Here is a 23,236-nt window from a genome sequence, read left to right as displayed (position 1 = left end):
AGCCGATTTGAAACGCGGTTCAAATGTGCTACTCTAAATCCCAGACTCCCTCTCTTTGTTTTCCAGAGCATGAAAGGTATTCTGCACCTGATCCTGCCTATTCCCCCTGGCCTCCTAATCCTAGTCCAGCCTCCGTCCTCAATCCCAGTCCATTTGATGACACGCTCTACATGCTGCAGTGTTAACCTGGATTATAATGCAACCGGATGCCTGATTTGCAAAGTAACCCTGGCGCAGCTGTGGGTGAGTCATCTGCCATAGGGCAAACAGCTGAACACAGAGTCAGACCTTCTTCAATCGAGGGCGCCAGGTTACCCAGAAACCCTCCTCTTAGACAGAGCATCTCGATTTGTTCACTCTTTTGGTACTTGCTTATTTAGGTACGGGTGGGTGGGCTCACACTAACCACAAAACCTGATTATTCAACAACAGAAAACATCACTTCAAATGATGTAAATGAGTGGCTGGGCCTCAAGATCAGAGGAACCAGCAGTGGCGATGATGTTCCGAAGGGGTTAACCAGTATATTCACAGCCGGAGGATGCATTCTGGGACTTGAAACATGAAAGCGGCCTTTCAGGAAGGACGGACAATCATTTATCAAAGACAGAGAGACCTGTCATATCCGGGATCGTGTTAATTAACACTTCAAAGCTGTGTTGACAAGGCGAGGTCACCTGTGTGTGGGGGCCGGGGGGGGGGGGAGGGCATCTCATCACTGTCATCTACTGTACATTCTAGACCATACATTCCTTTGAGTTGTTGAAAGCAGGCACAATGGCATATGTGATAATGACATGGGTTACATGATTATCTTGCCAGTTTGCACAATTCTTAGTGTTTTCTTGTGATCTAATGTAAGACACTTTAAGGTCAGAAAATTCCAGTGAGTCATTGAAATATTGGAATTTCAATTAGTTCATTTCCTTAATGGACTGATACAAAAAAAAAGAAATAATTCATTTCTTGCACCTAACCCAAAGATGAACCAAGGAAGAAAATGGCCTCACATCAGTAAGACACCATGCACTGCTGTATATTGGAGAAAGACGAAATCAGTGTGACACCAGCCGCCTTCCGAAGTGTGCAATATCCAGACGTGAACCTGCCAGGGCCTCAATTTCCCATCCAGGCATTGTGGTAAATAGGTGACATTCCATTACCCAGCATACCTTTCCACCCTGCTGACAGAAACCCTGCGGCAGAAATGCCCTTGACTTTTGAACAAACCCTTGAACTATCTCCACTGGCTTACCTCGAACGTTGTCAAAAGATATATTCTCCCAATATTTTTCCGTAATTTTTCACCCCAAAACTTCCCCTGAGAGCTGTTAGGCAATCTTTCCCAGTCACAGTTGAGATCACCCAGGAGACGTCTGGGGTAGTATGGAGCAGAGGATGTGTCTGTGTAGACATTAGGAATCCCTCTCCAGTGAAAGTGACTGGGGATTCGCTTGGCCACGCCACCCCAAACAGCTCTACTGGCTCTCTCGCTCCACTCATGGCGTGGAAAGCTCCGGGTGAAAAGCTCCATCGATCAGCTCTCTGGTGGTACACTGCCGTGTAGACGGAGCCATGCGCAGGAACACCTGAGCAGCTCTGATCGGTCAGGTCACAGAGAGGTCGGGGGAACCTTTGACTCGGTGACAAACGACAGTAGAGTTCTCATGTGCTCCCTGTCCCCAACTCCCACACACACACACTTCTCCTAATTCTCCACGTCGTCCCAGACTGCATTTCCCAGACTCCCTCCGACGGTCAGCCCCTCAGACCCTCTATGACTAATGACGCCCATCACTTCCTTCTGCCCTACATTCAGAGGGATGTCACGAGGTGGACAAGCTCCACCAACTCCCTATGTTTATTTCTTCATCTTCCCTCCTAATCTCCTCTGTCCTTCCCTGTCACCCCCCCCCCCCCCTCCAAAGAAAAGACACTTGCAGAAACAGCCTGCGTGTCATTGTGGTTGTTTTGTCTTCTGTAAACACAACGCACAACGCAGCTTGACCTATTTAGATTCTCTCCTGTCTGGCTGTCTCTCTCGTCCTCTCTCTCTCTCTTTCTTGTCCTCCCTCTCTCTGTATCTCTCTCTCACATTTTCAGACACGCATACAAGCATGCGCACATGCACACGCGCGAGCTCCTGCACTCAAGCATATTAGAAGCACTCTGAGGGCCTCATTGGGTATGATAAATGACTGTGCCTGATGCCATTAGAAGTTCCAGCGGGGGAACTTTTTCTGTTTGGTCCAACAACTCGGTGACCTGGGGATCTCTTTTAGCCTCTCTCCCTGACTGGGTCCCAGGCAGGAAGGAGCACCGGAGCGGGTAGCAACCACTTGGGTTATGAACATGTTGACATGTCGTGGTTGACGTCATTCGATGCGTGAATCCACTCGCTGGACTCGCTTCTCACACGGAAACGGAGTCGCTCGGCATGAACGAAAACCAAACACGGTGGGTGACTCTGACACGAGTCCCTGACTCTCAGTGAGTCACTGGCCGTCAAAATATGCAAGAGTGTGTATGTTAGATGATTTTCTGTCGGAGGGAGGATGGGCCAAGGAAAGCAGCACAATGAAAAAGAGTTGACTTTGTTTATTAAAGCGAGCTGCTCGGATCAGGTCACCACAGCAGGCAGAGTGGTGGGCATGAGTGAGAAACATGTCTAAGAGACAACCTCACATATGTGTAGAAAACCCGCAAATCAGTGTGTGTGTGCAGAACCATATGTCTATGAGAAAAAATGGAAATGTGGAAATGTGTGTGTGTGTGACCGTGGAGAGTGTGTGTGTGACCGTGGAGAGTGTGTGTGTAAGACGGGTCAGATGGCTTAGCGGTTAGGGAGTCGGGCAATTAATCCGACGGTTGTTGGTTCGATTCCCGGCCATGCCAAATGACGTTGTGTCCTTTGGCAGGGCACTTCACCCTACTTGCCTCGGGGAGAATGTCCCAGTACTTACTGTCAGTCGCTCTGGATAAGAGTGTCTGCTCAATGTAAACGTACGTGTGTCTTCAGACATGACCTTTTTAGCTCTGTCCTGAGGCCCCTCCCACCTGTCGAAGCCCCGCCTTCCCTCCAAACAAGCCTTTGCTTTGCATCTATTGACAAGTGGGCGTCCAGTGTGAGTCTGGACGGGCTATCAGGCATTTCACCCTTCAGGACACCTGCAGAAGTCCTTTTATCAGCTTAGTCTTTTTCCAATAGTCACTGCTAGATACTTCAGACCGCACAGTACCTGACTACTGATTGCAATTTCCGACTTGGCTGATGGGGAGGGAGTGAGATTGAAAAGGAGAGGGGGATTAGAGAGCCAGGGTTAGAGCAGGGGAGGGAGATGGAGGGAGGCATGGAGAAAAGTGAAAGGACAGGTTTAATGATGGTGTTTTGTGGTAATGGACTGTTATCAGGATTCGGTGGTATCCAGATGGATTATATGTAGGTCAAGAGGGGACAGGTTGGCCTCTCTGTTTCTCTTATTCTCTCTCTCTCTCTCTCTCTCTCTCTCTCTCTCTCTCTCTCTCTCTCTCTCACTCAGTCACTCACTCTCTCACCCTCTCACTCACGCACACACACGGTCTCTCTAAACATGCGCATGCAGTCACAGTTCGGTAAGCGTGCACACACATGCACACAACTTCCCAGAAGTTGTGTGATACCATTGCGCACACACAAATGTCGGAAACTACGAGCACACGTCCACACACTCAGGTGCATGCACATCCACACAGAAACACACCTTGTGAGAGAAGCTGGAACCCTTGGGGTTTGAAACAGAAGAGAGCTACATATTTAAACTGAAGATGAACCACAAACACACACACACACATACACAAACACGTAAAACACAGAGATGCACACACGCACCCCGAATGACCTACTTCGTGTCTTTAGCCTCCGTTTTCATTCCACGCCAGGGAATTCAGTTACACTCCTTTGCCTCGAACGGCCGACCGTGTCACAGAGACACACGGAGCATTCATAATACATGGACACGTGATCAATTATGCACACTCGTCCATTGAGGACCCCAAATAAACAAGCAAAGATCCACACAATATCTGCAACTCTTGCCGGATACATTAAAAGTACTTGTCATCAAGGAGGGTCAGTGTGACGCTTTATATGAGGGGGTGACAGGTCCCGTATTAAGGCACACTGCTGTGGAGAAGCCTCTCATCATAGGTGCTGGAACACGCAACACACGGTTGCAGTCAATTGCGTCAGCTGCGATGCATGTCCAAGCTGTGGGCTTGCTGCGCTGGCCTGTGTTGGTAGCTGGATGTATTGGTAGCTGGATGTGTTGCCGGGGGAGGAATATGGATGGACGGGAGATGTGTGTGAAACATGCGGTGGCTGCGTGTTTTGTTATTTGTCTTTGAGGATGTGAGTTCGGAAGGGATGGTCTGTCTGTCTGTCTGTCTGTCTCTCTCTCTCTCTCTCTCTCTCTCTCTCTCTCTCTCTCTCTCTCTCTCTCTCTCTCTCTTTCTCTCTGTCTGTCTGTCTGTCTCTCTGTCTCTCTCTCTCTCTGTCTGTCTCTCTGTCTCTCTATCTCTCTGTCTCTCTCTCTCTGTCTCTCTCTCTCTCTGTCTCTCTCTCTCTCTCTCTGTCTCTCTCTGTCTCTCTTTGTCTCTCTCTCTGTCTCTCTCTCTGTCTGTCTCTCTGTCCGTCTGGGATCACTCTGACTGGTCTCCATGGACATGCAGCTCGAAACGTTAACCACACAGATAAAGTGAACACACCATAAATACACGCGTCAGGTGCTATCGCCACAACACCAAACGGTGTCATGATGGACCCTTCTCCTAACGATTCGTCCTCCATTGACAAAAGTCAGCCGCATAGGCAGCAACAGGATTCAAATGTAAATGAGTACGATTGGTCTTTTTTTACCCGCCACAAACGACCCCCCCCCCCCCCTTCAACACTGCTCGGTAAACAGGAAACAAAGAGAAAGCCGTGTGACGTCGCCCTCGGCCCGCCTCCCGGTCGCGTTGACGCCCTGTCGGCAGAGGAGAGGCTGTCTGTAGCTGTGTCTGACCGAGGGAGACGGCGGCAGGCGCCCCCGGGGGAAATCTCTGGTGTTGGAACACCGAGTGGAGCGCTGCCTTTCACAGACTCCAGGCTGACCGGGGGCTTTGGAGGGGGGCCGATCTGACGAGGGTCCACCTGGAAAGGGGGGTCTGCTGTGTTGACAGGCCACCTCGGGGGGTGTGTGTGTGTGGGGGGGGGGGGTAGAGAGTGTATTTTTGTTCGAAGGTGTGGGGGTTTGCACACGCGTGTCGTAAAGGTGTAAAGGGAATGCTAGTGTGTGAGCATGCGAGGGTGTACACTTCTGTGTTTGTGTGTGCTTCTGTGTGTGTGTGTGTGTGTGTGGGCATGTATGTGTGTGCCTGTGTGCGTGTGTGCAAGCCTTTGGGTGTGTGTGTGTGTGCACTCACAGCGCCAGGCTAACGTCTCAGAGAGTAAACCAAGAGAACACATCCAGCTCTCCAGGGTGGTTCTGCCCGGTCTCACGTAGCAGATCACACACGACTCAGGTGAAGGTGAGGAAAAGTGTGTGGTTTCCCTTCCGTTGGGGTGTGTGCGAGGTCGCATCGTAAGGGACGCGCTGAGAACGCGCTCGTCGAGAACAGCGGGAGCGCTGTGTCAACAGTGAACACCTCTGCCGGGCGTCCTGGATGAGTCGACGGTGACTCACCACTTTGGGCTTGAAGGGAGGCTGGATGTCCCGGTTTTTGAGGCGCTCCCAGTCGATGCGTCTGAAGAAGTGGTGCTCCCTGACGTCCCTCTCTCCCTCCGGCCCGCAGCCCAGGCGCTTGGACGGGTGCTTGGTCATCAGCTGGGGGGGGGGGGGAGTCAGAAAGGACACTGTCAAATCTCTTTTCTGATCAGTCGCGCGTGACACTCGTTTGTTATATATATACTCTACAGTAGGAGACAGAAAACGAGAACATGGGCTGACATGGAAATAAACCAGTAAACACTCCCCTCCCTCCCTCCCTCCCTCCCTCCCTCCCTCCCTCCCTCCCTCCCTCCCTCCCTCCCTCCCTCCCTCCCTCCCTCCCTCCCTCCCTCCCTCCCTCCCTCCCTCCCTCCCTCCCTCCCTCCCTCCCTCCCTCCCTCCCTCCCTCCCTCCCTCCCTCCCTCCCTCCCTCCCTCCCTCGTGTGGCGTTTGGTTGTTGTCTTTCATTCTCTCTTTTTCTAGGTCAGGGGGTTGGGAGCAGAGCAGATGGGGTTTTTAAAAAGTGATACAATTGTCTCCCCGTCTTGCCATATTGTTTTCACACACACACACACACACACACACACACACACACACACACACACAAACGTGTAAGCGCAATGCAAGGACACACTTTAAATGCACATTTGATAAATGCATCTTCACTTGGATATTTAAATAGGTAGCAGTTATTGAGGCGTTCTGCTCAAGATGGTTATTGTGCAGACCAAGTTTATAATTAAAATCCCAGAAAGGATCCCAGAAAATGTTGGTCAGGCATCATTACCCAGATCGACGCACACGTGCACTTTGACACACACACACACACACACAGTAGCACACAACGGTGAGGTAAGATAGTCTTTGTGATGTTGTTGTGTGTTGTTTTTAGAGACAGTAGACCAGTGTGATGTCTCATCATCCACGGAGTCTCATCCAGGGAGTCTCATCCAGGGAGTCTCATCCAGGGAGTCTCTTCCACGGAGTCTCATCCAGGGAGTCTCATCCACGGAGTCTCTTCCACGGAGTCTCATCCAGGGAGTCTCTTCCACGGAGTCTCATCCAGGGAGTCTCTTCCACGGAGTCTCATCCAGGGAGTCTCTTCCACGGAGTCTCATCCAGGGAGTCTCTTCCACGGAGTCTCATCCAGGGAGTCTCTTCCACGGAGTCTCATCCAGGGAGTCCCATCCAGGGAGTCTCATCCAGAGAGTCCGAGCTGCAGTGTATGAGTGTGTGACAGCTCCACAGCTCTCGAGGTGTGAAAAACCCATCACAAGTTCCGAGTGAAAGAGCCATGGAAAGAAATGAGAATTGTCGGGCAGGGAGCCGCAAAACACACACACACACGCGTGCGTGCGTGCGGACACACACACATCTACCATCCATCACGACTTCAAATTACAGCTACACAGCAGTGGGTCGGTAAAAGGCAACGCGGTGATGTAAACATCCCAAATAACACCCAACCACCTGAAGCTAGAAACCAGCACCTCCCCCCGGCTCTCTCTCACACACACACACACACGCACGCACACGCATACACACACACACACACACGCACACACACACACGCACACACATATCCATTCTCTTGATAGTGGCAGCTGCTGGAGAGTGAAAAGTAATTTGCAGCTCGGTGTTCTCAGGTCTTCGTGTTCCCTGTACCAGCTGAATCGAAAGAACCCTTCACACACTTCCTGCCGTCAGCACCCTGGCTTGCTCCTCTCCTACCCTGTCACTCCTCAACTCCGGGGCTAAAAACACCCTTCAAAAACACCCTCACTCCTTAGTCCAACAGTATCATGGATGCTAATTAGCAAAGAACACATTTTCTGACAGGCCAAGTGTTTCAGATGTTAAAGACTGCAATACCCAGCTGTTAAGCGTGTTTGCAGGTCATCCGCCCAGTAAATGACGCTCAGATGACGACGACCCCAAGTAATACAGAACGCTGCGTCTAGTTCCATTTCTGTATACAGCACAGCACATGATGTGCCTGTGTCAATGTATGTGAAGTGAATTCGACTGAACCCCTTCCGTGCAAGATGAGAACACGAATCTCTGCGTCTGGTGTCCAACTGTTAGAAGCATTTCCATCACAGTGCTGTGGCTTTTTCCCCGCATGCGGGTTACGTATTTTGGACAAACGTGTATTTGTGTGGCTATTTTGAGCTATTTGAAAGAGACTTGCTGACTCCTGTGCCCCCCCCCCCCCCCCCCACCCCCCATCACCACCCACTGCGCTGGCTGGAGATATCCAAGCTTCTGATGTGGTGCAGAGGGAGAGGAGAGAGCAGATGGTTGCTGAGCGACAGTAGGGAGTGTGGGGGTTGGGGTGATGGGGTGGGGCAGATACTGTAGATGCTCCTGGTAAGCCTGGAGATCGCCCGCTAACACGGAGGGGAGCGGGCTTTGAATACACGCACGCGCACACGCACCGCGTTTCCATTTCCCCTTTTCAGTCCCCCAGGGGCCTCAGAGGATAGCCCGCTCCACAAAGGCCCCGGTGTTGGATCAAAGCCTCGTCCACAGCTGTGGAGACGATGAGGGGGCTGCTGTTTGCTTCACACCCTGCGCCGACGCTCGACAGCAGCTGTCTGAGGACTCCGCCGACGCCTTCCGGAGGTCTCCGTCCTCCATGGTTCACAGAGTCACGAGGGTGGAACGCCAAGTTGAGAGGGCTTCACTGGGAGACGCTCTTTGGGGGGGGGGGGGGGTGAATCCATCTTGTATGCTCGAGGCCCTTTCTCTGTCTCGATTGGCTTTCCAGCTGTGCTCCACTTTCAGGTGGCGAGACGGTCCCTCCTGCAGTCATTGGCCTTCAGCGTTGTTTCATTCTTTATCACCTAACCTCTCCCATTCTCTCTCTCTCCCTCTCCCTTCTCTCTCTCTCCCCCCCCCTCTCTCTCTGTCTCTCTCTCTCTCTCCCCTTCTCTCCCAACCTCTCTCTCCCTCTCCCTCTCCCCTTCTCTCTCTCTCTCTCTCTCTCTCTCTCTCTCTCTCTCTCTCTCTCTCTCTCTCCTTCTCTCTCTCCCAACCTCCCTCTTCTCTCTCTCTCTCTCTCTCTCTCTCTCTCCCAACCTCTCTCTCCCTTCTCTCTCTCCCTCTCTCCCCACCTCTGTTGTTTTCTGGGTCAGAATCCTGCCGGGCGCTACGTATCCATTAGGCTTGGGGCTAACATGGATGACAGAGACCCCTCCCGGAGCATGGACAGGACTGGGCCATACCGAGGAAGAGGAGGAGAGAGAAAGAGGGAAAGGAGGAGGAGGAGGGAGGAGGAGGAAGAGGAGAAGGGAGGAGGAGGAGGAAAGAGAGGGGTGCTTGAGGAGGATACGGGGGGGACTAGGGGACACGAGCGTGTCATTACACAGCTCATCAACTCTGCTCCGCCCCCAGGACACACATCTCTCCTACTGCTCTCTTCCTGGGTGCCCTCACACGTGCACACCCGCACACACACACACACACACACACACACACACACACACACACAGTGCGTCCACTCGTTGGGAATTTAGCATGTATCGTCTGGATCCTGAAACAAGCCACATACAAACACAGGACAACGCGTTCTCTCTCCACGCGTGCGCTCGTGTGCGTGTGCCCTTAGGTCTTCTGAGTGACCATGTGCAGCAGCTCCTCTCCGTGGTCCCTTCTATGACAAGCCTGGAGCTACACGGGTCAGACTAGAACTCCTGTTCGTCCCCTGGGATGAGGGACCCCACCATGGCTCTCATCCCCATGGTCTGGTCATACCAGGGATAAGGAGGCGTATTCTGGTTCTGACAGGGACAGGGACATGGTGGCGGTGGTTACTGTGGTCACAGTGGCGTGGCGGTGGTGACTGGTTGTGACAGGGACGTGGTGGTGTTTACTGGTTGTGACAGTGGCGTGGCGGTGGTTACTGTGGTTACAGGGAGGCGGCGGTGGTCACTGTGGCTACAGGGACGCGGCGGTGGTCACTGTGGCTACAGGGACGCAGGCGGTGGTCACTGCGGTTACAGTGGCGGTGTGGAACTCACCCCTTTGCAGATGGAGACGGCCTCCTTGGACATGGCCTTGGGGTAGGACACGTTGTGCTCCATGATGGACTGGAACAGCTCATCCTCGTCCTCCCCATCAAACGGAGGCTGGCGGGCGGAGGCAGAGGGAAAACGTTAGTGGCACGCGGCGATCCAGACATGTTTACCGTCCTGCGGTGTCGCCAAGATGACACTCTCGAGAGCAGAGGCGTTTATTGGTACTTTTTTTTTCTTCACCATGTTTATTTGGGATTCGCTTCTGGGTTATTTTTAATTGTAGGCTCTATGCCCATTTCGCCCCTCGTGACTGTGCGAGTGGAAATAGATGGAAATTGAAACAGTGAGAATAATACCTGAGTCAGAATACCAAGCAGGGTTAGCGGGTGCGTATGCTGACTATGCTGTCAGCTTCCCTTTCTACTTTTCCCCATTTTCGAAACCCGGTAACAGAACAAGAGGCATTAGTGCCATGCAGCCCAGTGTAAGGACCACAGACACCCTGAACTACTATCGTCTGTGGATAACCCCCCCCCCCCCACCCCCTATTAGCTGTTACCATAGCAACACCTACTTTTTCTGAGATCTACGAAAAAGGGGAAAGAGAGAGACAGAGACAAACACCGACAAAAAGAGAGGGAGACAGACACAGGGACGTGTAGGGTGAGAGACCGAAAAAGTCAGACAGAGAGAAAGAGTGTGAGAGAGACAGACGGGGAGACAAAGAAAAAAAGAGTGGGAGAGAGAGAATAAGAGAGCGAGAGAGAAGGTGGGAGAGAGAGAGAGAGAGAGAATAAGAGAGAGTGGGAGCGAGAGAGGGTGGGAAAGAGAGAGACCGAGGGTGGGAAAGAGAGAGAGAGAGGTTGGGAGAGAAGAGAGAGAGAGAGAGAGAGAGAGAGAGAGAGAGAGAGAGAGAGAGAGAGAGAGAGAGAGAGAGAGAGAGTGACTTGTCTGACAGCACCCTGACAGGCCTGCTACTCTTGTCTGTCAGGCAGACTGCCGGCAAGAAGACAGCTTTTAGAAAGAGGAAGAGGGAAGGAGCGGAAAATGAAGGTAGAAAGGAAGGACCAAAATGGGATGGAATGGAGAAAGACAAAGGAAGAGGAGAAAGCGGTGAAAGTGAAAAAATCAATAAAAAATGGTTTGTGGGAGAGAGAAAGAAATGGAGAAAACACGAGAGAGGGAGAGAGAGAAAGCTGAGGGGCATGATGGAGGGAGTAAAATAAATACAATGAAGAAACAGGAGGCAAGAGGGAGAAAGAGAGGGCAAAAAAGAGTTTAAGACTAAGATTGCCAACCTTAAGGCAAGCGGAGTGAAAGGTCTTGCTACCATTATCTGCCTACACCTTCATCATTGCCAACCACAAGCTCAGTATTTTGACAGCTTACAATAAACCTTTTTCTCCCACTTGACTGACCTCCCCTGGCTGCAGGTACAGCTAGTCTAAAACAGTAGGGCCTGGAATAGAGTAAGGACACAGAGCTAGCTTAGTCCCTTAGCAACAACTGCTGTTACCAATTAGCCACGTAGCATCCAAATGGGCATCCGTGTCCTGCCGGTGAGGGGGGGGGTCAACACCGCAGGGACCCCCGGGGCCTTACACATCTGGAGCAGATGTGGTGATGTGGCAGGGTGTTTGTGAGTGTGTGTATGTGTGTGTGAGTGTATGTGTGTGTGAGTGTATGTGTGTGTGAGTGTATGTGTGAGTGTGTGCACGGGACCCTTGATATACGCTCACGAGTAACAATTTGTAGGGTGAGTGTGTGTGTGTGTGTGACACTCACCTGTCCTGCCAGCATTTCGTAGAGCAGCACACCATAGGCCCACCAGTCCACTGACATCCCGTAGGGTTGATATGCTATAATCTGACAGACACAGACAGACAGACAGACAGACAGACAGAGAGAACGTTGCACTCGATTAGCCATGAACCTTTTAGATGTCAGGGTGTTGATACGTGCACACGGTGTGTGACACCGGAGGAACGTTCCGGCGCCACACCGGCAGTGAGCCTGGGTATTAATGGATGATCCGCACTCGTACGTTCACCCTCACACCTCTGGGCGAGACTGATGGAGAGGACAGGTGGGTCGTCAATAAGAGGTGGGGAAAACATGGAAGAGGCCATGATGTCGCCAGGCAACGAGCCAAGCAAAGAGCCCTGCGCTGAGGGCCTTTGTTTTTCACATGCATAATTGGAGCCGTGTGTGTGTGTGTTTTGTCTGTGTGTGTGTGTGTTTTGTCTGTGTGTATGTGTGTTTTGTCCGATGTTAAGCAACAAACCAAATTACAGTACAGCATACAGCGCAACATCTTTCGACGAAGGTAAACACCACAAGCACACACGTAAGCGTAAGGAGACAAGAACACACACACACACGTCTACCCTGTTTGAAGACGAGGGATTCAAACGCAAACCCTGCACGGTCGTGTTTATCAAACGGGCCCTGGGGCTGACCCCGATGCATGTTCATGGAGGATGACATGCAAGGCCTAAATCCAACAGCTTTATCCTGCATGACAGGATAAAATACACCCTGCTGAGTCACTTAGCATGCACCCAGCACCTCGCTATTCCTCGCTCTGTATCCATTTCCTCCCCGAGGGAGACCTGATCTCGTGGAAGACGATTCTGATCAAAGACTAAGAAGACTATCCCAGGCAAAGGAAGGTCAATGTCGACTTGATGAAGTCAACCGTTCTGTTCAAATGCGAGGCTTGACTTCGCGCGGACACTTCCGAACCTACCGAGTTGGACACGCGTCCGCCTGGTCTACAATCGGGGTCAGACGGGTCGCGCCCTCGGCTCTACAGCGTCTGGAGATGAGAGGATGCACACCGGCTGCCTTGAAAGCAGGCCTCGTGGATCTGGGCTGAAGGGCATTGGCGTAACCTCAACACTTGTTGTTCTGTTGTTTAGCGCCCCCCCCCCCCCCCCCCCCGGGGCCCGATCCCCGGGCGGATCGGGGCGGTCTTGGCAAACAGGCGAGGATGTCTGTTGCACGAGTCTGTGACCTTGATCTCAGAGCTGTCAACCAGTAAACGGAGGAGACTGGCATGACTACTGTTTTTCCGCGTGGAGCCACTTTGTCTGAACGCAGAGGCTCATACTGGGGACAGGCCAAAGGAGAGGGTAATTAGAACGTGTCAGGAGAGGACATTTAGATCTCTTTCGGGCCATCCCGTCGAGTGGCACTAATGTGACACGACCGTCCTTGCCAGTGTCGGCAAGTCAGGATGCCACTGGACAGTTACAGTTTGGAGCACATGACCTTCCAACTCCTTGTGTACGCGTGTGTGTGTGTGTCGGAGTGAGTGAGTGTGTGTGAGTCTTTGCATTTTGGAGGCTCTGTGTCCTGTTTTCTAGTTGGAAAATGCTTTAAGTTCTAGGCATGTGTACTGACAGTGTGTGCGTGTGTTGGTGTGCGTGTGCGATGCCTCTCTTGTTTTGCCGTCGTCATGAGCATGATCCAGACGGACAAAGCGTGGCCTCGGCCATCCACGCCACGCAACGCTCTCGGTCAGTTCGTCATGGTTCCCTCTGTTTCTATGAGTCGGTGAGTCTGTGTGTCTGTGACTGTGTGTCTGTGAGTCTGTGACTCTGTGTGTCTGTGACTGTGTGTGTCTGTGACTGTATGTGTCTGTGACTCTGTGTGTCTGTGTGTCGGTGACTCTGTGTCTGTGTGTCTGTGTGTCTGTGACTGTGTGTCTGTGTGTCTGTGACTCTGTGTGTCTGTGACTCTGTGAGACTGTGAGTCTGTGTGTCTGTGACTCTGTGTGTCTGTGACTGTGAGTCTATGAGACTGTGAGTCTGTGACTCTGTGTGTCTGTGACTCTGTGTGTCTGTGACTCTGTGTGTCTGTGAGTCTGTGTGTCTGTGAGTCTATCTGTCTCTCGGTCTCTCGCTGCATGTCTGGGGAGATGCGGCGAGAGTCGTCCTGCATGTGTTTTAGACGCACGCGTCTCAAGAGTGTTTGTGCGCAAGGGCGCGTGTGTGTGTGTGTGCGCGTGTGTGTAAGTGGCATGCGGCGGCGGCGGACGTCTCCCGTCATCCCTAACGCCACATGACAGTTCTGGATCGCGCTCACAGACTCTCAAGCGCCCACCCCCAGCCCATCCAGCTACGCTCCTAATATAGCCTCCCTCGCCCGTCGTGTAGGGAAGCAATAACTGGCACTCTATGGAGGACTGGAACATGTCGCAGCTAAACAGTACAAACACTGCCGGGGCTGCCACACAACACAAACAATCTCAGGCTGTTACTTTGATGTCGACGTCCGCGTGGAAGTCTCTCAGAGATAAGAGAGAGGAACGATCCAAGAGAAGCCTGCGGTGGATGTGTTCTAGGCGGTGCGTGATGTTTCGTTCGTTAAGGCCCGCTCTGCTCCTTTGGGGGGGTTTACGTTGGCATTGCAGTGAGGGATAAGTGGATTTAAAAGTACAGCCATGTCCTGTCATAGGTCTTTAGCATTTTTTTCCTTGGATGTCGACTTCAGGGTGTAGAGCGAGGCATGTCGTGGATGCGTGTGGTGTCTCGATCTGGCCCACGTGTTTCGATGCAGCACTGTGACGCGGGGGTCAGGTTGTTTGGGAGAAAAAGCTGAGAAGGAGTTTCATCGATGGATGTTTGAGGATGTGTGTGTGTGTGTTGGGTGTAGCCACTCCTTGCCAGTGTGTGTCACACCGCATGATCAATCGACGTTCTTCTTCTACAGAGCGTGCGTACGGAGCGTCACATTGTTGTGATGTGATTGCTTCCTGCGGTTAGCATGTGAGCATTAACTGCCTCGCGTAACCGCCATCTTCCGTCTCTGGATTGAAACACGTCGTCAAGGATGAAAACAGACCTGGGCTTTATCGAGCGCTGAGGGAGGTCAGGAGGAGAGAGGCAATGTGTGGGACAAGTCGACTGTCGAGTGCCGAAGTTGACTGTTGGTAGAATTCCATTTCCTTCTCCTCCTCACGACTTCTCCTTCCAATGTCACAGAAGAACTAACGCAGCCACTAATTGCTCGGATCTGCAAACATCTGTCAGCCTTTGCTAATTGCAACCGAGCTAAAAATAAGGAAGTGGAGCTGTCTGAAGCCGCAACGTCAAGCCAGAGGACAATTCAGTGATCGCTCCAATTGTTTTTTTCTAACGATTTTATTTTCGGTGTTGTCTAACTTTTTGTGGGGCGTGAGAGGGAGTCTAATTACTGGTATTGATGAGGAAAAGCGAATGGTGTAACTTACTCCTCACCAAATAGACCTGATGGTGACTAGAGTGAAAACTAAAAACAGCAGGTTTAAGTGTCCTTTAAAACACTTTGCTTTTTGGTGCTTGCTCCTAAGCTCAGAGACAGAAACACACACTCACACACACTCTCACACACACTCTCACACACACTCTCATACACACTCTCACACACACTCTCACACACACTCTCACACACACTGAAAAACACACCTGGCCTTCTTTAGTGCCGGGAATAAGGAAAAGCTCATGTCATCATGACAAAGTGCCAACATCACCTGATATGACCCAGACAGATGTGAGTGGGGAAGCCGACTGGTTCTACCATGGTGTCACACAGTAGGAAGTGGAGCAGGGAGGAGGAGGAGGTGGAGGGAGAGGGGGAGGTGGAGGAGGTAAGAGGGGGAGGAGAGAGGAGGTGAGAGGGGGAGGAGAGAGGAGGTAAGAGGGGGAGGAGAGAGGAGGTAAGAGGGGGAGGAGAGAGGAGGAGCGATGGCCTGAGTCTGTGACAGTGGCAGATTAATCTGTTGCGCTCTCTTTATCACCCTCACTCTGTCTGCTTCTCTCCCTACTTTGCTTTGTTTCTCTCTCTCTCTTTCTCTCTCTCTCTCTCTCTCTCTCTCTCTCTCTCCCTCCCTCCCTCCCTCCCTCCCTCCCTCCCTCCCTCCCTCCCTCCCTCCCTCCCCCTCTCCCTCTCCCTCTCCCTCTCCCTCTCCCTCTCTCTCTCTCTCTCTCTCTCTCTCTCTCTCTCTCCCCCTCTCTCTCCCCTCTCTCTCCCCGTCTTTTGCCAGCTCTCTCACATCCTCCGTCCCTCTCCCGTCTCAGTATGTCTCTCTCCCCCCGCTCCGTCCCCGGTCTGTTACACCGCTATCAATTCACATGAGTGGACGTGAGCGTGGCTCTCAGACAGGAGCTTCCAGTGACTGGCCATGTAGGTCAGGGTGAAGCCCGGCCCAGCGCGGCGTAGATAGGGGGGGTGGGGAGGTGGAAGGGCGGGGGGAGCTGCTGGAGCAAAATGGTATGCTGCACCAGCCGCAGGCCCCTGGGCTTCATTCAGGACCGGGGCGCGGCGCGCACGCACACCTGCACCCCAAACACACACGCAGGCATAGGCATGCACACACTGGCCGTCCACGCGGGGGAACAGGGGAATACACTCTGGAGAACAGCACGGGCTCACGCACGCAGAGAGGTGTGGACGTGTGGAGAGACACGCGCTCACACCCACCCACCCCCCAACACACACACACACACCTGCATGGATGGAAAGCAGAAAATATTGACCGTGTCTCTCTACAAGTTCTCCTTAATAGACCTTAAGTCTCTCTCTCCTAAGAGTCAGATGGCTGAGCGGTGAGGGAGTTGGGCTTGTAATCAGAATATTGCCGGATCGATTCCCCGCCGTGCCATATGACGTTGGGTCTTTGGGCAAGGCACTTCACCCTACTTGCCTCGGGGGGAATGTCCCTGTACTTACTGTAAGTCGCTCTGGATAAGAGTGTCTGCTAAATGTAATGTAAATGTAAGATTTAAGAGATCTTAAGTATCTCTCTCCTAAGAGATATTAAGTATCTGTCTCTCTTAAGGGGACAGGGTACACAGGGTGGATCAACTCTGTTACAGCGAGGAGAACAGTATAAGGATGTTTGTTCTTTAGTGTATAACATTGTATTTTTAAACCCGCTTGGCTCTTTTGGATCTCATTTTTTCCTCATAGTCAAAATCAGGGGAGCTGCAGCTTGACACGGTGGTCCGTGGTGTCTGGGCCTTGTTTGGGATGTGTTTGGACAGGCCAAGGGCTACAGAGATGTCTGAGACGTTGTTATAGAGTGTGTGTGTGTGTGTGTGTGTGTGTGAGTGTGGATGTGTGTGTGTGAGTGTGTGGCTGTGTGTGTCCTGAGCTGTCGACTCCGAACCAGGGCGACGGGGGGCTCAGTAAACGACGGTGAACAAACACACACACACACGCAACCTCCACAAACACAAACGGCGTCCTACCTCAGGGGCGATGTAGTCGGGGGTGCCACAGAATGTGCGCGTGGTCACCCCTTCCACCATGTTCTCTTTGCACATGCCGAAGTCGGCGATCTTGATGTGGCCCTCCGAGTCCAGCATCACGTTGTCAAGCTTCAAGTCCCTGTGACGAGATAGCCACACCTCGTCAGAGGCTGCATTCAAGTGTGGGGGGACTCGAACCTCTCTCATATCAATGCCATGCAGAAGTTAGCACCAGTGCTAAAGTATGCTAACGATGACAGTTCTAATGGAAGGTGGATTTCCCTTCTGTGAGATTCCGTGGGAGACGGGTTCCAGTGTGGCCAGGGGATAGTCAGAACGCACCTGTATATGACTCCTTTCTTGTGGAGGAAAAACAGGCCGATGGCGATCTCTGCTGCATAGAACCTGCAATGACAAGCAGATCAATGTCTCCAGTCCTTACCACCCCCCCAACCCCCCCCCCCTCTCTCTCTCTCTCTCTCTCTCTCTCTCTCTCTCTCTCTCTCTCTCTCTCTCGCTCTCTCTCTGTCTCTGTCTCTCTGTCTCTCTCTCTCTCTGTCTCTTACTCTCTCTCTCACACACAGACACACACACAGGCTTATCTTTTTCTCTCTCTTTTATGATCTCACTCGAAACCCTCTCAATACCTTACACACGCTCTCTCTCTTTCATCTCTTTCACTCTCAGACTGCTGGGTCCGTCTTGCACATTCACTCTGTCATGATCCCCCCCCCCCCCCTCTCTCTCTCTCTCTCTCTCTCTCTCTCTCTCCCTGGTGTAGTATTAGCCTTACACGGCCTGCGGCTCCTTGAACTTGCCCACTTGCTGGATGTGGTACATCAGGTCTCCGCCGTTCACGTACTCCATCACGAAATACAGACGGTCCTGGAGGGAGGGAGGGAGGGAGGGAGAGGGGGGGGAGGATGGAGGTAGAGGGGGGAGGAGGAGGGAGGGAGAGGTGGAGGAGGGAGAGGAGGAAAGGGGGAGGAGGACAGATACAATGAAGGGAGGGGAAGAGGCGTTATTTCCCAATTAGGTGCAAGAAATCCTACCCATTGAGAGATGTGTCTCTCTCCCTCTCTCGCTTTCTCTCTCTCTCTCTCTCTTTCTCTCTCACACACACACACCCACACAGAGCAACACACCCACACCCTCTTTCCGACAGCACTTGATGGTTGCCGTGAGTACTGGACACTCCCTATCCTGTGACGGCGTGGAGGTCAGGTGCTCCCGGATGGCGAGCTGCTAGCAAGGATGCTAAAGGAAGAGCCGCTTGGGATGACCCTCTCTGCTTCACCACGGACCGACCGCCCTCCTCCTCCTCCAGCTCGCTCTGTCAATCACACCAAGCCTCCCTCCGACACCCTCCACGACGGGGAGGACAAAGGCCTCGCATGACCCCTTCTTCCTGGTGCTGTCTCATGGCAACGCTGCTCTGATGCAATCAACAGTTGGCTCTGAGGGACCAGCCAGACAAAGGTGCTGACAGCTCGGAGGTCGGACTCATTCTAAACTGGTGTGTGACCTTGCGTGGTCATGTCAGACTAAGTCTTTCGGACAGCTTCCCTGGTGCCTCTGCTGCTCAGCCAATCACAGGCCAGCGGCTTGTCACACTGAGAAGACTGTGCTGAAATAATGACTCTTCACCATGTCCAGGCCCCCTATAGGAGACAGGGGTGATAACAGCACTACGGGCTTTACTTTGAGACCAAAATGTGCTTTCCATTTGGAAGATGTCTCTGTGTGTGTGTGTTAACAGTGTGTGTGTGTGTGTGTACAGTATGTGTGCGACTGTGTGTACGTGCGTTCAGCGTGTGTGTAAGTGTGTGTGTGTGTTCAATACACTGTGACACATGCCCTTTGTGGTCCCATGAGAGATTGAGGGATTAAAGATGAATGAGGACCTGATAGGAGGAAAGAAGTTGCACGGACGGCTTCAAACTTAGAACGAGCCACTGAACCTTCTGTGTGTGTGGGCGTGTGTGTCTCTGTGTGACATTATACAATACGTTGTGTGCCCTGTCTGTGCCATCATAGTGGTATAGTATGCATGACGGCTCAAACAATGCCTGCGCAAAATGGGAGTGCGGATGCGCGCGTGCATATTTGTGTACGCTCCTGCGCGCGTTTGTGCGCTTGCGTTTTTTTCCGGATGTATTCATGTGTGCGCATGTAAACATACGCGGCATGCCCCCGTGTATTCATGTGTGTGTGTGTGTGTGTGTATTTTTGCGTGTGTGTGTGTGTGCGTACCACGGTCTGGAAGCAGGAGTGAAGCTGTGTGAGGAAGGGGGGCTTGTCCTGCTGGGCGAGGACCCTCTTCTCCACCATGGTGCACTCCACGTCGTCGTCCTGGATCACCACGTCTTTCTTCAGGATCTTGATGGCGTACAGCTCCTCCGTGGCCTTCATCTCCGCCAGCATCACCTGCGCGCCGCGGGAAAAGAGTTTGTGTCGGGGATGGGGGTCTTTGGGATTCGATTCGTCGGGAGTCGGGAGGGATTCGCCTGCGTTCGGATTGTGTTTGAGTTGAGTGGAAGCTCTCTGTGCTAAACTGACAGGCTAAAAGAGGCTCCCAGCCAGATAAAATCCCCGCCTGGCTGATTGGTAATGATTTCCAATAGGACTGACCCCTCACTGACCACCCGCCCCCTCACCTTGCCAAAGCTGCCCTTCCCCAGCACGGCCAGGAAGTTGAAGTCGGACAGTTTGACCTGGTCCAAGTTGTTGGAGGGCAGGCTGGACCGGCCGTCGTCCGATGGGCTGATCACCTTCTTGGTGGGGCCGAGCTTGGCTTTCTGCAGGGAGGAGGAGGGGACGGAGGGTGAGACACACTCAGAACCATACAAACACACAGACAGACGCACAGACAGACACACACACCCCGAACGACCCCCACCCAGATCTCCCCGTTTCACCAGACCCAGTCCACGGGACTAAAGACGATGAATGGAGCGATGGAGCGGTCATCCCGGAGCAGGATGGGAGCACAGACACGGATGGAGAGCCCAGGAAGAGGAGATCAGATCCAGGATCATGCGGTGTAGGGGATGACCTCCTGCTGGTCCTCTTCCCCGTGTGTCAGGCCAGCTCCAGTTCATGAAACTCAAAGGGGGGGAAGCAGATGTTGGCCTATCTGGGCCACGCTACAGCTTGTTTGGCTGAGGTCCTGTCGGCTGTCGGCTGTCGACTCTCAGGGGTATGGAAGTGAGCTGGGACAATCGTCTGACATGTGTTAAGCGGCTTTCTCATTTCAGTCTGGTTTGACCCCTTGGGGATCATAATGTGATTGAATAATGTGTCATTAAATGTAATTATTGTAGTTAGGTGTGTGCATCATGGGGAATTGTGCCACCTACTTCAAGGCAAGGCAAGGATTCTTATTACAGCATGGCAATCAAAGGGAAAACTCAGGGAGTCGCAACTCATGCTGGCTTCACTGACGGCAAGATGCTCCGTAAAGCTGATGTGCAAGCGGTCACGCGCGCACACACACACACGCGCGCGCACACACACGCACGCACGCACCGTTCTCCCGTCTCCAGCCTATTGTCGAAGCTCACTCCCTTGGTTGGTCGTCATAAAAAATTCAAGTGCAATTTCTCCTTATGTCTTATTCACGAATGTCAGAGAGACCTCTCTTCTTTTCCCCCAGAAACGCACACACACACACACACACACACACACAGCACGCACACACACACACACACACACACACACACCTCAGAAGCTCGAGCCAAACACATGAGCTTGAAAAAGAAGGCAAACTCATGCTAGGACCTTCCTCGGCGTACCGGTCCATTCACTTCATTCTACACAGTAAACATTCCCTGTGTATCCACGTACACGCTGGCAGTATCAAGCAGTTGCCTGTCGCCTTTACAAAAAGCATCTCCAGGACAAGGCATCAGACCCACCTCAACACTGAGGGACATGCCATTGGCCAATGGCAGGAAGCTTTAGTGTGGTTAACGGTGTCTCCCATCAAAGTCAGCTTTGTCACAGTTAAGAGGCGGGGCGGGGGGGGGGGGGGGGGGGGGGGGCAGGAAGCACCACAGCACACCTGGAAGCTTAATAGCCAATGAACGAGCCTCGCCGAGCAGTCTTACTTCCTGTCTGACGCACCTGAACAGAGCGGTCCACTGCCTGGGCCTGCAACCACAGGGGAGGGGGAGGGGGTGAGCCAAGATGGCTGACTGAACCGGGGTCTCTCTCTCTCTCTCTCTCTCTCTCTCTCTCTCTCGTGCAAACACACTTTCACAGACACAGAACTCTGGTTCTGGGAGCACGAGTGCCTTCGTCTTTTGGGTGAGGGCTGGAGGAGCGTGGGTGTGCTGTGGGGACACCTGGTGGCCAAACACCAAATTAAACGGCCTTACATTTTCCACGGTTCTGATATGTGACCAACAACTGAGTCAAAAACACCAAAGTAAACACAAAGTATTATTTCCGATCGCATAATAGATGCATGGGTACGTTAACAGAAATAGACACAAAGATTGTGTTGATGCTGGCCCCCTTGTGGACTGTTATGAAAACATGAGAATAACATTGTAGTACTGGGCATGCAGAATGATAATGAGGGAGTGCTCCCAGTCACTTCAACCACGGTGAAACATCATGAAGGCCTTCAGAGTCTTCTCTGTTTAACTCCCCAGTAGACTGCACATCAAAGTCAGAGCAGAACAGGTTCAACTGAAAAGTCGGACGGGCAAAGTAAGTCGGGTGGAAACGGGATGAAGGAAAAAGAGGAGGACAAAGGGAGAGAGGGAGGAGCTAATGGGTGAACGTTGAGGTGGGTGTAAAAGCTTCACTAACAATTCCCTTCAATCTTATGGGTGTCACCTATTGACCCCAATCAATTCACAATCAATGACAGCTGTTCTACAATCCCTCTTCCTTGTTTCCCGGGCGATCCAGACAGACTTAGAGAGGGGGGGGAAGTCAAGAAGAACCAGGCAGAATCAATTTATGAAGCACTTTCAATCTGGGTTTATAGATCAACCTGGAATTGGGAACCGACCACACAATTGGTTTTCTCATGACAGCTTTTAACCAAAGAATGATTAATGGGGATAGCACGCTCTGTCTAACAGTTCCTGTTTCCAACCTAACCCAACCCCAACATACAGAAGAAACTGTTAGTCAATGAGATCTATTTGCAGTAGCCTTCACCACTTACAAATGATCAGTGAGGGGACAGTGAAAGAAGGGAGGCAATAGTTACCATACATAGAGCAACATAGCAACAGAGGGGGGGAGGGTGGAGGGGGGGTGGAAGGAAGTAAAGGGGAAGACAGGAGAAGAGAACTACCTTTAGGAAGTGATAATTAATTTGGCAGTCCTGGGAAGCGATAGCAGGGGAAAAAGGGGGAGAGAAAGGCAGGTGTTGGGATCGGCAAGACAACGTGTAGGGCATCTGTTAGGTCTTCCACCGGAGGAGGAAGAGAGAGGACAGGAGAGGACGGAGGCATGGACGGACGGAGGGAAAGAGAGAGAGAGAGAGAGAGATAGACGGAGGCTGAGGAGAGGCAGACCCAAAACAGAGAGACAGAGGAAGACAGGGAGGAAGGAAGAGAGAGAGACGAAAGCAGACGGAGGGGAGGGTTCAGAAGAGGGCGATCAGAGAGAGAACCACAGAGAAGCACAACCGGACGATGTCGAGAGACGATCAACGCACGGCCACAAAGTGACCTCACACAAAGTGACGCCTAACGGTTGACCTTTGGCAAGTACGGTAAATCAACATTTGACACGCGGTCCTCCGAATGACACCATGGAAGGATCCCATACATTTTGTGCTGACCTTGCCCGTGTTTTAAAGGTCACCCATTCCAGACTAAAGCCTGTTGCGCAGAGACACAGATAGATGGGAAATACTTAGGTGAGGAGAGATTCTCATGTTTCACGGTAGCCAGTTGACCTTCTAGACTGAAAAACTGGTCTGAATTGGCACTGATTCACTTGTCCAGCGTGTTTCCCATGGCAAATCAACCACATACATAGTAAGATGTGTGGTGGAATTTCTGTGAATAGTAATCACTAGAACATGTTCAATGTCTGGCGAACAAGTATTTATTAAGCAAAAAACACTATTACACAAACACAAGACAATACACAGAATAATCAATGACAGACACACATAAAACCACTGATGGTTCATCAGATGGGGATCAGAAGCAGCGCACGCCCAGACAGCGTCTCAAAGCTTCTGATACCAAACGGTCTCAAATGGGCTTCTGAAATACCCCAGATG

General features: G+C 52.1%; 1 protein-coding gene across 5 annotated transcripts in view; it reads right to left on the bottom strand.

Moving 5' to 3' along the window:
- Positions 1-23,236, bottom strand: part of prkcaa (protein kinase C, alpha, a) — a 106,886-nt gene that overhangs the window by 4,507 nt on the left and 79,143 nt on the right. Inside the window, exons 9-18 of one of the 5 annotated variants that reach the window (XM_084684786.1) lie at positions 21,106-21,132; positions 19,638-19,778; positions 19,234-19,407; positions 17,774-17,865; positions 17,323-17,385; positions 16,981-17,119; positions 11,531-11,611; positions 9,749-9,856; positions 5,703-5,843; positions 3,741-3,761 (exon numbers count right to left, since the gene is read on the bottom strand). In XM_084684786.1, the coding sequence (XP_084540912.1) occupies positions 3,741-3,761; positions 5,703-5,843; positions 9,749-9,856; positions 11,531-11,611; positions 16,981-17,119; positions 17,323-17,385; positions 17,774-17,865; positions 19,234-19,407; positions 19,638-19,778; positions 21,106-21,132 (987 nt within the window). Of the gene's footprint in view, positions 1-3,740; positions 3,762-5,702; positions 5,844-9,748; positions 9,857-11,530; positions 11,612-16,980; positions 17,120-17,322; positions 17,386-17,773; positions 17,866-19,233; positions 19,408-19,637; positions 19,815-21,105; positions 21,133-23,236 lie in introns of all 5 variants that reach the window. The other 4 variants (XM_084684787.1, XM_084684788.1, XM_084684790.1 and 1 more) reach the window with 4 other exon arrangements.

This window comes from Hypomesus nipponensis, chromosome 21 (genome assembly GCF_054491055.1).
Source record: "Hypomesus nipponensis isolate SF chromosome 21, ASM5449105v1, whole genome shotgun sequence".
NCBI classification, from domain to species: Eukaryota; Metazoa; Chordata; class Actinopteri; order Osmeriformes; family Osmeridae; genus Hypomesus; species Hypomesus nipponensis.
Note: the sequence above shows the minus strand (reverse complement) of the source record. Positions and strands in the feature narration are given on the sequence as shown.